This window comes from Myotis lucifugus, unplaced genomic scaffold, assembly GCF_000147115.1.
Source record: "Myotis lucifugus unplaced genomic scaffold, Myoluc2.0 scaffold_39, whole genome shotgun sequence".
In the NCBI taxonomy this organism is placed as follows: domain Eukaryota; kingdom Metazoa; phylum Chordata; class Mammalia; order Chiroptera; family Vespertilionidae; genus Myotis; species Myotis lucifugus.
The window spans coordinates 6369832-6384827 of record NW_005871087.1 but is presented as its reverse complement, the minus strand read 5'-3'; the positions used below and the strand labels follow the sequence as shown (position 1 = coordinate 6384827).

General features: G+C 42.1%; 1 protein-coding gene across 5 annotated transcripts in view; it reads right to left on the bottom strand.

The window, feature by feature from the left end:
• Nucleotides 1–6621: 6621 nt before the first annotated feature.
• THRB (thyroid hormone receptor beta) overlaps nucleotides 6622–14996 on the bottom strand; it is a 276686-nt gene continuing 268311 nt past the window's right edge. For 3 of the 5 annotated variants that reach the window (XM_006087613.3, XM_014454831.2, XM_006087611.3), the window contains 2 exons: nucleotides 14733–14991; nucleotides 6622–11508 (listed from right to left, as the gene is read on the bottom strand). In XM_006087613.3, the coding sequence (XP_006087675.1) occupies nucleotides 11267–11508; nucleotides 14733–14991 (501 nt within the window). In that variant the 3' untranslated portion in view covers nucleotides 6622–11266. The remainder of the gene's footprint in view (nucleotides 11509–14732; nucleotides 14992–14996) is intronic. The other 2 variants (XM_023752964.1, XM_014454832.2) reach the window with 1 other exon arrangement.

Below are 14996 nucleotides of genomic sequence, written 5' to 3'. Positions count from 1 at the left end.
GCTCATAGCCCTCTGAATGAGAGGAACTCAGAAGAGACAGAAGTTGTTTTGTTTAAACTTGCTTACCCCACTTATGTGGCACAAACAGATCGAATATGTAATACCAGGCTCATAAAAACAAAAGAGCCTTGTTAATTTGGTTTGAAAGGATAAAGTAAGAGTTGTGACAGCAAAAGCCCATCTCTCCGGTTTCCCATTCTTGCCCCAGGCAGCCTGCCCTCAGGTTCTGGCCCTGTCTCTCTACAGACTGCTGACGAATGATTCTACGCTGGCCTTTTACAAAGTTGACTGACCCACGCATTGCTCCTGACTTGGCTTATACCTGCAAGGATTTCTAGATCAGAGGTTTTCAGAACTCTCAGAGAGATTTATGGATTTGCTTTGGGGACTTTGGGGTGTGGATGAATGGGCAGACCCATTCAACCAGAACATTTTCGTTCCTTTCTTACGTATTGGAGTTATATAGAGATTTTGTTGATTGGAAAAATAGGTTCTGCAACTGCAAGACCATTTGTCAACCAGGACTGTTTACCCCTTTTTCTCCCCCCCGCTCTCCCCCAGTCATCTTCAGGCTCTCTTTGACTTTACCTCCCGGATTCTGAGGCCACAGGTTGTACGCCTCACCAGGATTTTGTCATCTAATCATTTACTGTCTATTATCACATAGGAAATACTGTATTGGGGGTAACTCAGGGAAGAGATAGTAAAGAAATGATTAAAAACTGGCAGTTTTTTGGGGGGGACCTCAGGTGCAGGGACTTGAGATAATCATATTCTTCACCTCATGACGGTTTAAATCAGTGGTTCTCAACCTTCTGGCCCTTTAAATACAGTTCCTCATGTTGTGTCCCAACCATAAAATTATTTTCGTTGCTAGTTCATAACTGTAATGTTGCTACTGTTGTGAATCGTAATGTAAATATCTGATATGTAGGATGGTCTTAGGCGACCTCTGTGAAAGGGTCGTTCGACCGCCAAAGGGGTCGCGACCCACAGGTTGAGAACCGCTGGTTTAAATCATCAGCCTGTAATGGCCCTTCTGTTTTATTTTATTTGTTCTCTTCATCTGTTTCACATAGGAAGTCAGTCTGAAGTCCTTGGTTATGTATGATTCCATGTAAAATATATGGAGTTCCTTTGTATGTGTTTGTAGTTCATATATATGGTGTTATAAATCTTTTTTCTTATGCGTTTTGGTATGCAAGTCTAGTTCAGTGTTTTTGATGTTGTAAGGATTTCCATGGTAGGTAGCCCTTCACCCAGTATTATTTGATTCTTCTCTAGTCTCTACTCAACTCCCTGATGCTGCAAAGTCTGTGATGCTAAGATGACCATGCCTATAGATCTCTGTGAGTTTGGGAGTGTCCCCAGGAATGGAACCCTGGTTATAAAGACTCGTTGGCTAAAGGAAGGATGGGCTGAACCAGTTTACACTCTTTTTAAAAAATATATTTTTATTGGTTTCAGAGAGGAAGGGAGAGGAAGAGAGAGAAATATCAATGATGAGAGAGAGAATCATTGATTAGCTGCCTCTAGCATGCCCCCGGCTAGGGATCAGGCCCGCAACCCATGCATGTGCTCTTGACTGGAATCAAAACCGGGACCCTTTAGTCAACAGGCCAAAGCTCTAACTACTGAGCCAAACCAACCAGGGCCAGTTTACACTCTTATTAGCAGGAGATGAAGTCCTCATCTCCTAACGATCTTGTTACCACTTGGTATTTTCTGTCCGTCTAATTTGTGCATGTAAAGGGTTGTCAGTGTCCCTGTTTCCTGAAAGTTAGTGAGGTTGGGGATCTCTTTATAGACTTGTTAGCCATTTGGGCTTCTCCTTTGTGAATATCCCATTTTTTCTATTACACTTTGTCTTTTTCTCATTGACTTGGAAAAGCTACCTATATATTTCTGACATTAATCAGTGACATTTCAGACATTGCAACTATTGTAAACATTTGTTCTCTAATGTGTCTGGGTTTGATTGCTAATATTTGGTTTAAGGGTCTTCAATCTACTAAATTATACCCATGTCTATGTGCAGTCTTAAGTAAATGTATCTACCAGATGTCAGCTACAGCTTTCTCTTCAGAGCTAGGTGAGATTGCTTTGAAAAACTCACCTCTCAATTTTCTGATACCAGATAAAGTAACCCCCAGAATTCTATGAATACTTGGATACTTCTATTATCGAGATCACCTTGGTTTTGGGTCTCTTTTGTTCCATATCAACATGATAGCTGAATGCCCCCTTTCATTTGTTTCTATAAGAAATTAATTTGCACCATACATTTGCCGATTTTAACTTGATATCTAAAATTGAAACTTCAGTGCTTCTGTCACCTTGTTTTCTTGTCCTCTACCCACTTCCCCAACCTTCACTGCTGTAAATTCTTTTCCTCCATTAAACAGAGCAATTCAGCCCTCCCCAAACTTAACTATGAGTAGTTAAGTTTTGCTAAGCATTTGGAGGTCTGAAATTTCCTCTTATTAGATTGACACCAATTTCCTCTTATTAGATTGACATCTCTAGAAGCCAGCTGGGTTAGAAATGAGTCCTACAAAGAGAAATCACTTTTTAATATTGCAACACTAATGAGTGCTTTTGCAATAGATACAACCTAGTGAGAGGTGAGGTAGCCTATTTTTCAGGATGCACATTTATTTATTTATTTATTTATTTTGCATTAGGGAAGGTGAGCCTTTTTTGGAAGGGGAAATGATAAACATTTCCAGAGCAGAGTTGCCTTTTCTCTTTCTTCAGGGCTAAGGCCTTATGCTGGTCTTAGTAGTACAGGTTGTAAAAAGAACATGGATCTTGGAACCTGATGTGCTCGGATACTTGTCACCTGTGTGATGTTGGATAAGTTGCATATGCACACTCATCCTCTCCATTACCAAACGAGGATACTATCACCTACTTTATAGGTTTGTTTGGAGGATTAGATGTAACATGGAGGGCCTGGTACAATTCCTGGCATTGATACTTGTTCATTACATGGTGCGCCATTATGATATACTCCAGCATGACAGTGAAGAACTCTGGAAGGCATCACACACACCAGGCACTTCTTTGTGGATTGGCTGCTGGGACTCTTGAGTAGCAAGTATTTGGGGTATTTCTGTCAAAGTGCTGGAGAAAATGAAAGTGAATTTGGTGAAATTTTCAACTGGATTCTCACAAAGCAGCTTACTTACCAGTCAATGATCTTTGATGGTCTTGGGTTCTTCACCTTTTGACACAATTTATTGTTATAAAGACTCTATTTGGCTTTGACTTTAGGTAGTGAAAAGAAATCCTAAATTCTCTCTTTAAGGCTGAAAATACCCGTAGGGAAAATCACAAAATCATTAGACTTTAAATACACCCAAATATCTGCAACAAGTAAGACTGCAGCATCTTTTTAGGAATCAGGGTAAAACTGAAGAGTGCTTTTCAGATCTCTGTATCCATTAGGATTTGTGGGCACAGGAACTTTGAAATTTTCTCACTTGAAGATGGTTTATTCTATATGCATCTGCCTCCCACAGTGCAATTAGTGAAAAGTAAAGTTAAAAGAAAGAGGATGTTATCACTCTGTCCTGAAAGATGTGTGTTCATTACAACTTCATCTGACTTCAGTTTTCAAATGCATTGTTTCAAAAAATGTTTGCACCAAAGTGAAGTTATGTACGGAAAAACACATTTCTGTTGGCTTCTACACAATTCTCAGCTAGACATTTGTATAGAAAGAAATTTGCCCTTGAAATGAGACCCCTGAAAGAACTTGCCGGCTGGAGGAACCCCTACATCAGATCATGGCAGATCCTCTAACATCTATTTCCCAAGGCCCAGGGGCACTTGTCTCACCCCATTTGCCCCCTGATGTGCACCGAGTCTAGATGGGCTCTGCCCAGCTGTGAGATTGGAGACCCACTTTCCCCACTTGGGGGCTTGCTTTTCCCTCTGAAGTGTGAGACTCCACAGGGCCTCCTCTGTGGCCAGGCATGCACTACTTAGTACAGGGAAGTCAGCCCAGCTTTGATAATGGGAATGAGACCCAGTAGATAAATTCTTATGAATTATCCTGAGATGCAGTATTCACCTGGCCCCTTAGAAGATGGTCTTGCATGATTGAGGTCTCAGCCGTGCTTAGTGTGGCCAGCTTAGCAATGCACCCTGTGTTCACTCTCTCTCCTGCTCTGCCTCATTCTCTTTCTCCTCCACTCTTGTTTCCTTGGGGGCTACTATCCCTACTAAAACTGCAGCACATAAGCTCTGCTTTTGGGGAGACCCAGGATAAGACGGCTCTCTTCTCCTTTTAGTATAAGATGCAGGCAAGCGCATTTTACTGACACAGACTTCACTTATGATTTCATCAGTATATGGTAGAAATGGATTCTAGCTTTCAGAGTATAACATGGACCATTTTTTCTCAGGTAGCCCATGGATCCTAGAGATATACACTCCAAGAGTATCTATAACACTCTACATTTCAGTAGTTCTAGTGGTTTTTTGTTTTTTTTTGGTTTGAACAACATGTAATGTGTCTGAACTTGTGTACATGAACCTAATGAAAACTCCACTTATTTACAAAGCTAAAGTGCCTCAAGCAGCTAAATATGAAACCAGGGTGAGCTGCCATCTTGAGGTGGGAAAGCCAATTAAATTTATCCTCTGGCTCCTCTTCCTTCTAGATGATTAGAATTGTCCAGGTTTGTGACATAATACCAGCTCCACGACCCAAATCAAGCCATTAGATATCATATTAATTTTGGGTTGGCTTTGTTGTGTAAAGGGGTTAAGAACTGTACCTGGCTGGAATATATATGTATAAAACTCTCCAATAGAAAATGAATAATTTCTTAGGGAAGGAAATGTGTTCATAAGGACTAAGACGTACATAATGTACAAAGGAGATAAATATAAAAGCTTTACACAATCTTTTTTTTAAAATATATTTTTATTGATTTCAGAGAGGAAGGGAGAGGGAGAGAGAGATAGAAACATCAATGATGAGAGAGAATCACTGATCGGCTGCCTCCTGCACGCCCCCCACTGGGGATTGAGCCCGAAACCTGGGCATATGCCCTGACCGGGAATCGAACCAGTGACCTCTCAGTTCCTGGGTCAATGCTCAACCGCTGAGCTACACCCGGCTGGGCTTTACACAATCTTTTGAATAGAAAATGGGAGGACTCAGAAAAGAGTACTTGGAACTGATCTAGCCCAAGGAAATAAGACATGCTTGCTCCATCTTACCTGGACTTGCCTCTTTCATGAGCCAGGTAGGATGTTATTAGACACTTTCTTTGGACAGTGTTTATTTGGTTCATGTCCTGGCCAAATCATGCTGAGCATCCTCTGTGTAAAGGAGACTCCGTTGCTGCACTGAAAACGGACGAGCTTTCAGACTTAACTTTTGGTGTGGACATTTGTTGCTTTTGCTTGCTGGTCTAAACCATCCATTTAGGCATTAATATACTGCAATATCACAGAATACTTCTTAAAGTAGCAAAACTTAGAATTTTCTTTGAGGAATTATCCCTGCCCCAACTCTTAGTCCTTAGTTTAGATGGGGCCGATTATCCATCTTTCTTTTCCCCACCCAGTTCCAGGATTTCAGAGGATCAATTTCAAAGCTAATTAGCAAATCTGTCCTCCTTACAGGGATTGGCTCGAGAATGGGCACATGACCCAGTTTGGGCCAATGAGGATTAGACCCACAATTTTTACTGGAACTGTGGGGCAAAGAAACTCCCCACGATTGAAGCTGTTAAGGCTAATCTTAGTGCTACTGGGGGGCCACCCTAAGGTAAAAGGCTATGTGAGCATGAAATCTGTATGAAGATTTTTACAGAGGAATTTCTACAGAGGAAAATCTGCACAGAAAGATGAAAAGAGGCACCTCCTGACAATACTGAGGGAGCACCCAGATCCAGCCATGCCTGAAGCTACCTTACCCCTGGACATTCTAGATCAGTGGTTCTCAACCTTGGCTGCACATTAGAATCACCTGGGAATCTTTTTAAAATCCTGATTTCTGGGCCTCATCCTCTGAAAGTTCTGTTTCTTTGTTACTAATGTTGTGGCCCCACCCCATAACAAAGAAACAGAACTTCCGGAGGATGAGGCCCAGAAATCAGGATTTTAAAAAGATTCCCAGGTGATTCTAATGTGCAGCCACGGTTGAGAACCACTGCTCTAGATATTGTAGTTAATAATTCCCTTTAGGCTTAAGCTAGTTTGACTTACCTCTTTGTCAGTCATTACAGAAAGAGTCCTAACGTGTTCAGGGCAATGGGATTGAGATATATGTTGACAGGTGATATTAATATAATTCCATTAATAATATTCTGGACATTTTGAGATAAGATGAATATAGTCTTTGAGCTACAAAAAGTTAAGTCTTCCCTCCTCCTCATTCCATCTCTGTGGCCCTCCCCCATGAGACTTTTACTTCTCTCTTTCCTCCCCCACCCCCAATACCCTCCTCCCAAGGAAATTCGCTTATTCTAGTAGATGTTTATGAAACAAATGTTGTTCCATCCCTCTTTCCCTCCCTTTGGAAGCAGTGGAGATGAGAAGGGTAGGCAATACTGGGCCTAGTTAGAACATAATATTTAAAGAAAGAGACAGGAAAATACATCCATTATAAGCTTTTTTTTTCTTTTTTAGAATTGAAGCTTATGACTTTATCTATGCCCACTATATTCATAATTACAATTTAATATCTGCATACAAAAGCTATGTAAAAATCCGTTTTTCCCAAATATACAAATTTTCTTTTTGGATAGTTTAAAACATTTTGATCACAGATTTCAACAGAGTTTTAGGCTGAAAAAAATATTACCAATCTAGCAATATCACTTAACACTGTTTGCAACACACAGATCTTCCGATGACAGTCAATCTCTTCCTATTCTGTAGCATTTTTCTGATGCTTAGGGCATGAAAACATGATGGGGGTGGGGGGTGAAGTGTTTTCTCTGAAAAAAACATGGAGATCCAATTTGGCTCTATAATTGAATGAAAACGTGTGTTAATTGGGGAAAACCCAAAGAAAAATGGGGCAATGACAGCTTATTCATGCCCTGATATCTTCTGTCTCGACAGTACACGTGTAATTAAATAGTCTTCCTTTGTCTTACATTGTGCTCCGTAATTTACTTGAGTATTATCTGAATCCTGAGGAGGACAGATTTCTGTTTGATTGTCTTGTGCATAAGGTGGGTCAGTTATACTGTGCAACAGAAAGCCACAAACAGCGTCTACCTGCACGATATTGCTTTTGAAGGCGGCATTCATTAATGTGGACACACACTGGAAATGCACACTTTTTGCATTTGCAAACATTTATACAGCACAGTAAAAATTCTGTGATAAGGCCAAACCTTTTTCCCCCCTAGTCCTTTTTTTTTTGCACATGTTTTTAATGTATTTTTTTTTAAGATTAAAGTAAAACGTTTCAATTGTAAAAAATACACACCGGGCAAATCCTTACCTGGATAATAAATATCTACATCACAGTACAATAAAATTTCTTCTCTATAAAATTTAAATATGGATTATAGTCTATCACTATCAAAAGAAACACTATGCTACTATTTCCATATTATTAAAATAACAGGAAAAATTACGAGCTTATTTGAGAACCTGATGCCATAGCCTTTGGAAAGGGCAGAGATTCAAATGTCCATGAGCACTCTTCCTTTTGAAGAGGAACTGCGGCTTGGTGACTCACTTAAATTCAGTTGATGAAAAAGGTTTAGCCTTACAAATGCTGGCTACATTTCAAAAACCATCAGACTGATTTCATAATTTATGACTCATGCAGCAAAAGGTCAATATGACACGGATAGGTTAGAGTTCCACAGAATAAGAATGTATCACCGACGATGACATGCCAGGAGGGCGCTCAGCAGTTCTGTGGAGGCTGAGTCTGGGGTGAGGGTGGGGGGTTAGTGTTGAGGAGGGGCCAAGGCCTGCACACCTGTTCAGGGAAGAGCCGCAAGAATGGCGTTGCTGGAGCAGAGCCAAGCCTGGTGGTCCACCCCGATGACAGCGCTGCAGACCGAAGAGGTGTCACTGGGTCCCAGGTGAGGGACACGGCGCTGGGTTGAGGCATCAACACGGCAAAGCGCGTCATTGAAGACAGAGGCTCATCTGACTAGAAAAAGCTCTGAGGTGGCACATGGTGTGTTGAGCAGAATCATAAAGACGAAAAGATCTTACTTTTCTCACTATTTCTGAAAATACTGCACAGCTAAGTTGAAGAGCAAAGTACACTTGAAGGTAACACACACACACATACACACACATATACATATACACACACACATACCCACACACCTCACTCATCCCCAAAAGTTAAGTGATTTATAAATAAGAATCCCAGTTGTACGGTGGTCTCCCCTACTGGGATGTCTCCCCACTGTGAGGGGTTTTGATCAGGTCCACACTTGATTCGACAGTCTGGACTGTATAAAAAAGTGTTTTAAAAAAATCCAGAGCAAATCCCTCCTAATTGAATTTTATGAGATGGAGTCTTGAGATGCACGAAGTTCCTCAATCAGTTACAGAAGAAACGAGCTACTTTGACCAGTAGGGTCATGATCCTTTGAGTTCTCATAGCCTTTCCTTTCTACCTGAAGTGCGTTAAGGCTTGTCACCCTTAGCATAAACAAGATCAGTGGTTTGCCTGTTTAAGGCAATCATTTAAGAGGCTGAGGCTCAAACGTAAATTTACTTGGGGCTGTCTGGATTACTGTAGATATACTGTGTCATTTGGCCAATGTCTAATCATGGTTAATCCACAAAGCATTCCAATTTCCCTTGAGATCAGGCTCTGTACTTATATTTGAATCTGGGTGTGTCTAATATGTGGGGGAATCTCTGTCAAACAGATTGAGGAGAACTTCCTGGGAAGGCTTGATGCCCAAGGAGTCTGTGAACCTTCCCGGACCCCACCTGCTTGCCTCCCTCTCAGTGCCTTCTCAGGGAAATCTGCCCCACGCCACAAAGCTCCGAGTTAACCCTGGAGCTAGAAGGTGACTAAGGGGTTATGTTTCAGAGTCAACAGAGGGAGCTGAGATGTTAATAAAGCAAAGACTTAAGGAGACTGGCTAGAGAGGCTGCCCAGAGAGAACTAAACCTTACTTTCTGTAGATAAAGTCCAAGTAGGTAGTCTGCCCATGACCTTCACGTTTACACTTTCATTCTCTTCACCTAGAATGAAAGTGTAAACATGGTTAGCAAGTTCCACAGAGATGTTCTGGTTTCCTTCCTCTAGAAGCCAGTGTAATTGCTGTAGTGCATTAAACATACACATTTCCTCTCAGATTATTTCCAGTCACTCTTGGGATATTCAATGCCGTTCCTCTTGTGTTTCCGAGGCCGTCCTGCCTTTCTCTACATAGTTGACGAGTAGTGTGTCAAATTCTTATTTTGAATCAATACCAAATATTTCCATATCTGTTAGGAGGGCCACAATTTTTGTCTAATTAAGGTAGAAATTTGAATATGAAGGAAACTGTCAAAAGACCCAGATTTTTCTCCCCTGAAATTAGTAGAGTATTAAGGATTCGAAGGAATTTAGAGTTTATGACTTATTCACCAGGACCCAAGGTGAGAAAACCAAGACCCAAATCTAACAAGGTCACAAATCTGTCAGTTGACAGAGCACAAATTAGAACTCTGACACCCTGACTTCTGGGCCAGTTAAAAAAAAAAAAAAAGATCTGACTTGGTTTTCACAGTGACTTTCATCCCTTTGTTTTTAGGTAAATCTCACTGATATGGCTTATTGTCCCCAGGATTTCCAGGATAAGGCAGTACAGGCAGGCTAAAAAATAGTGTTTGTCTACTATGCCAGTGAAGAATGAGATACATTCAATTGCATGGGTACATTCTTTGCCCACCTTCTGACGTTGAAGTGATGAGGCAATGTCACCATTTGTTTTCTGGGTACAAGCTACTCCAATGTTTGTTATTAGGGAGGTGAGATAGGTGGGGAAGGTGAGTGAGGGTTCCTGTACATGATCTGTGGGTGTTTTCTGTTGAATATCCCTTAGGGCAATTCTTTAACAGGGACAGAGAGCGTCAGTGGCTAGACAAGTGTTTGTTTAGAGATAGTCAAACCCCAGAGTCAGAGGGAAAAGGAGGCTAGGAGACATTTTTGTGAGTAGAGCAAAGAGCTTGAGGATTCAAGACTAGAAGGAGCATCCTCAAACCATCAGTCCATGAAGAGTGCTCTCAGATCGCTGTGCTTCCTTCAACTTGGAATGTAACTGCACTAGTCTCTCCTCAGAATTCCTCCACAAGACTCCAATTTCAGCTCGTTATCTCTCCTTGATTAGAATATGTAATCCATAGGGAAATCTGTTGTCAACACAGCAAAGATGCAATCAGGATTAATAACTTCAGGAGTTTGAGAAGGGATGGATTAGATGTCATTGAAAAATGACAACTGTAAATAGGCCTAATTTCTATGGAAACGTTCTCTGAGCCTTAACTGTAAAGAAGCCTTCCTATTATGAGGTAATAACATGTGAATTTTTGGAAACTCTTGAGTCACTGACAAACATTTCTAATTTCTTTGAGCTGGCTGAAGAAAATGATTTTCCATGTTGGTCTCAATCAGTCAAGTACCTGCATGGCTTTGAGTCATGCCTTGAATAACTTGAATTAAATCATAAGATTATAAAAATTCCAGTGAAAGAACAGCTGATTTTGGGGAACAAATATTTCTATACATTCCAAGTTAGGCTGCCAGGAGAGAATGAAGAGTGCTGAAGCCAGCATGCTTTAGAATAAACAAAACTTGTCCAGACCTTTCCTTAGAAAGCTGGAAGCCACATCTAACCAAAGATGGTCTGTGTCCTGCTAACTTGAGTCCTGCAAAAATCCGAATTGGATCAAGACGAACCCATGATCTTGGTTTTAAGGCTTCTTTAGTCTTCTGCTGTGCCATTTTGCTTGCTTGAGTCTCTGACCAGGGACAGATGGGAGCTGGTGGTGGCTTGGTGCTGGTGAATTAATGATGGTCCCCACCCCACCTCCCTAGCTGTAAAAACATCAAAGCATTCACATCAAAGGACTGGAGAACAAAATGCAATAGCTGCAAGTACCCGCATTCAAGGGGCAATTTCATCCATGTCTACGCCAAGGACTAGCTCCCTTTACAATCCCTCCCAACACAAAGAAACAAAGGAACAAACAAAAATGATCTAGGCAATGGAATGAAATGACACCCAGTAGTGCTGTAGGAATTATGAGAAGGAAGTCAGCCAGTCTAATCCTCAAACACTTCCAAGAACAACGGGGGGAAGAGTTCCGTGGGGCATTCCACCTTCATGTGCAGGAAGCGGCTGGCATGGCAGGCTCCAATCATCCGCAGGTCTGTCACCTTCATTAGGAGTTTTGGCCAAAAGTGTGTCACGTGGTGTTTTCGGTAATTGATATAGTGTTCAAAGGCCAGCAGGAAACTATCTTGGTATTTTTCTATTCTCTCAACGCAGGCGAGCCCTGGGCGATCTGAGGGGGCGCAAAAAGATGGATGTTAATTCAGAGGGTGGGAAGGAGAGGGACTGCCTTGCCTGATTCAAGCCCTTTAATGTGAAAGTGGGCAGATCTGAGGACCTTCCAACTCCTAGAAGTGAGCACGGGTGCCACATGAACTCTGGGGCATCAGGCACTAAAATACCAGAACGTGGCATAATTGCTATGAAGGGGACCAATGCTTTGTTCTGCTAATTACCTCTGGTTTAGACAGTCCCCTCCATGGGTGTGAATGGCAATACCTTCCTCACAGGGTCTAGAAGGAGAACCCCACCTAGAGAGCTGACAGACGAAGCATACCAAGGAAACAGTTTTGAGTTTCCAGTGGCTCCCCAGGAGAAAGAGGGGGACGAGCATGGACATGCACAGAACAGAAGGAAATTCGGAACAGGGGGCCTGGATGCCAAAGGAGGAGTGTTGGACAATGAGAAAATCCCATGACGACAAGGAAGCACAAGATCCAATTTAAGTTGTTTGTCAGGCTGTGGTGAACCACTCCTTCCCTTCCCTTATACGTTAGTAAAAGTTCCACCTGTAGCTGCCTTGTGTTGGAGGTGCTGTAGGGGGTTAAAACAAAAAGAAAAGGGGATGTGAACTATCCAGAGTTGGAACGAGAGGAGACCAAGAGCATGTACAGACTGGGCAATCTCCCCACTGCTGTGGGAGGGGACTCAAGGAGAGTGATAAAGAGCTGTCATAAGGGGGCTGGGTGACTGTGGAATATCCAGGCTGCAAATACTTGAATTAAAAAGTAATTTATAAACCTGGATGAATTCCTCACACAGCTCCAGAAAGCCTATCCCCACTGCCCAGGTCTCCTCAGCTTGCTTTTAGTAGCTCCAATCATATAAACTCACACTCCAATTGTCCAGTGATCGAAGAATCCGTATTAGTAAAAATCTATATAAAGTTCTGTTTAATCCGAAAGGAAAGAACAGGGCTAATGGCTCAACTCACCTTTCTGAGTCTAAAAATATATGGGCGTTTGGAATCCCCTATTTAGCTCAAATTGCAATTTGTGCATTCTTATTTTGTTTCCCCACTTCATATTTGATGTTGCTACTCTGTGGATCTACTCACTCCCTCTCTCTCCTGGTTCCCTGACTTCTCTTTTCCTTTGAATGTGCCAGAAGAATTCTCCACAGGATCCTTTAATTTTTGATCCAAATAGAAACTCAACACAATATTGCTCTGATGTATTCCTTTAAAGGGATAACTTGGGTTTTGTGGGATCAAACTCTGTCTCTTGATGAGACATAAAGATAAGGTGGTCATATAAATGATGGAGAAAAAGATGAAAGGACATTTGGATGATGCTCAAGTTGTACTAAACCTGTTTATGAAAAGAGAAACATTTTTAAAGGTCAAAGACTATTTTTAACAATCTGAGACAAAATTTCTCAAGGATATGTCTTTCAGGTCATCTCCGTTTTAGCTCTCTGGTTAGTAGTGTAGGACCAAGGAACTTGGTAGCTCGTAGTAGCTCTTAGAAAGGTCTTTGAAGAAAAGGCCTAAGGTTTTGTGTAAGTGAAATGCCAAACAAAGCAATGGGGCTTAGAAGACAATTCTGAGGAGGAACTGGAGCTTCAGAGCACTGATGTGTAGCTGTCAATGGCCAAAGGTAAAGTGTTTTGTAACATTTTCCTAGGCCTGGCAGCATTAATGAAAAGTGCCCAGGTCACTCAAGTGGGGAAGACTTTAAAGTCATTATGTCACATGGCTGTCAGGCAGGCAGAAATGGGAAGAATCATTCAGTTCGGTGTTTGATAGAGTTTGGAATTACACTCACAATTTTTGCCATTCCCACGTACTTTCTTTATCTACCTTGCTTAGATTATTTAATCTGTTAAATTGACTCACTAAAGAGGAAACTTCATATTTTTCATTAAACAAAAATCCATTTGCTGGAGGTAGAAGAGGGTATAGGGGGGATTAATGGAGACTTGACTTGGGGTGGTGAACACACAATATATAGATGATGCACATCTAAAATCTATATAATTTTATTAACCAATTAGAGGCCCAGTGCACTCACTTGGGTGGGGGGCAAGGGGAGGGGTCCCTCAGTCCTGCCTGTGCCCTCTCGCTGGCAGTCAGACATCCCTCTCACAGTCTGGGGCTCTCACAGTCTTGGACCCCTCGCTCCTTACCGCTGCGGCAGAGGCGGGAGAGGCTCCGGCCACCCCTGCTGCACTTGCCAACATGAGCCCAGCTTCTGGTTGAGCAGCGCTCCCCCTGTGGGAGTGCACTGACCACCAGGGAGCAGCTCCTGCGTTGAGCGTCTGCCCCCTGGTGGTCAGTGCGCATCATAGTGACTGGCTGTTCCGCCATTCGTTCCGCTCTTTGGTCAATTTGCATATTAGGGTTTTATTATATAGGATGTCACCCTAATAAATATAATTAAAAATCCATTTGCCATAATAGATGATAACCACAAAAATAAATGCATGGCAAAAACCTTACATTTTAGCGAAAGGTTGTTGCTCAAAACTGTTCCTGAGATCTGCTCTCTCTTTCTTGAAAAGGGAGGTTAGCCTGGCCAGAGTGGCTCAGTTGGTTGAGCACCATCCTATGTACTGAAAGGTTGCCGGTTCGATTCCCTGTCTGGGCACATGCCTGGATTGTGGGTTCTATCCCCAGTTAGGGAGCATACAGAAGGCAACTAGTCAATCTCTCTCACATTGATGTCAGTCAGTCTGTCTGTCTTCCTTCTTTTTCTCTTTCTCCCCTTCCTCTCTCTAAGCATGTCCTCGGGTGAGGATTTTTTTAAAAAGGGAGGTTAACTAGTGTTAGGTGTTAAAGACAGACCAGCATCAAACCGAATCTCTCTTTCTGCCACATTTAGGAGCTATAAGAAAGAAATAACTTCCTCACTATGATTCTGTATTAGTTAAAACTGTCCTTGTATCACAGAAATCTCAGTTAAAAGATTACCTTGACCCACCCCCCCTCCAAGAATATAATTCCACTTATATAGTTCAATTTCTTTATTTTTAAAGGATACTGAAGCCCAGAGAAGCTGGGGTTCCCTCAAGACCACATAGGGAGTTCTTAGAAAAGCTATGTTTTATTTCTACTGAAAGACTAGGGCCCAAGTGAGCTATAATTCTGAAGCTAAAGAGGAATTAAAAACTCATCAGTTGATTTGAATTAGCAACCAAATTCTCCTGACACCCAGTAATGAGCCTGGACACACTCACCTGAAGACATCAGCAGGACCGCCTGAAGGAGAGCTACTTCAGTGTCATCCAGGTTGAAAGAAGACAGCGACATGCCCAGGTCAAAGATGGCATCCGACACCACCCCAAGACCCCCATTTTTCAGCTGGCCCCGTGTCACTGCCATCTCCCCGTTCAGGGTTAAAGTCTCACTTTCTGGGTCATAGCGCACAGCAGCGCGAAGGGACATGATCTCCATGCAGCAGCCTTTGAGGAGGATTATCTGGTCTTCACATGGCAGCTGAA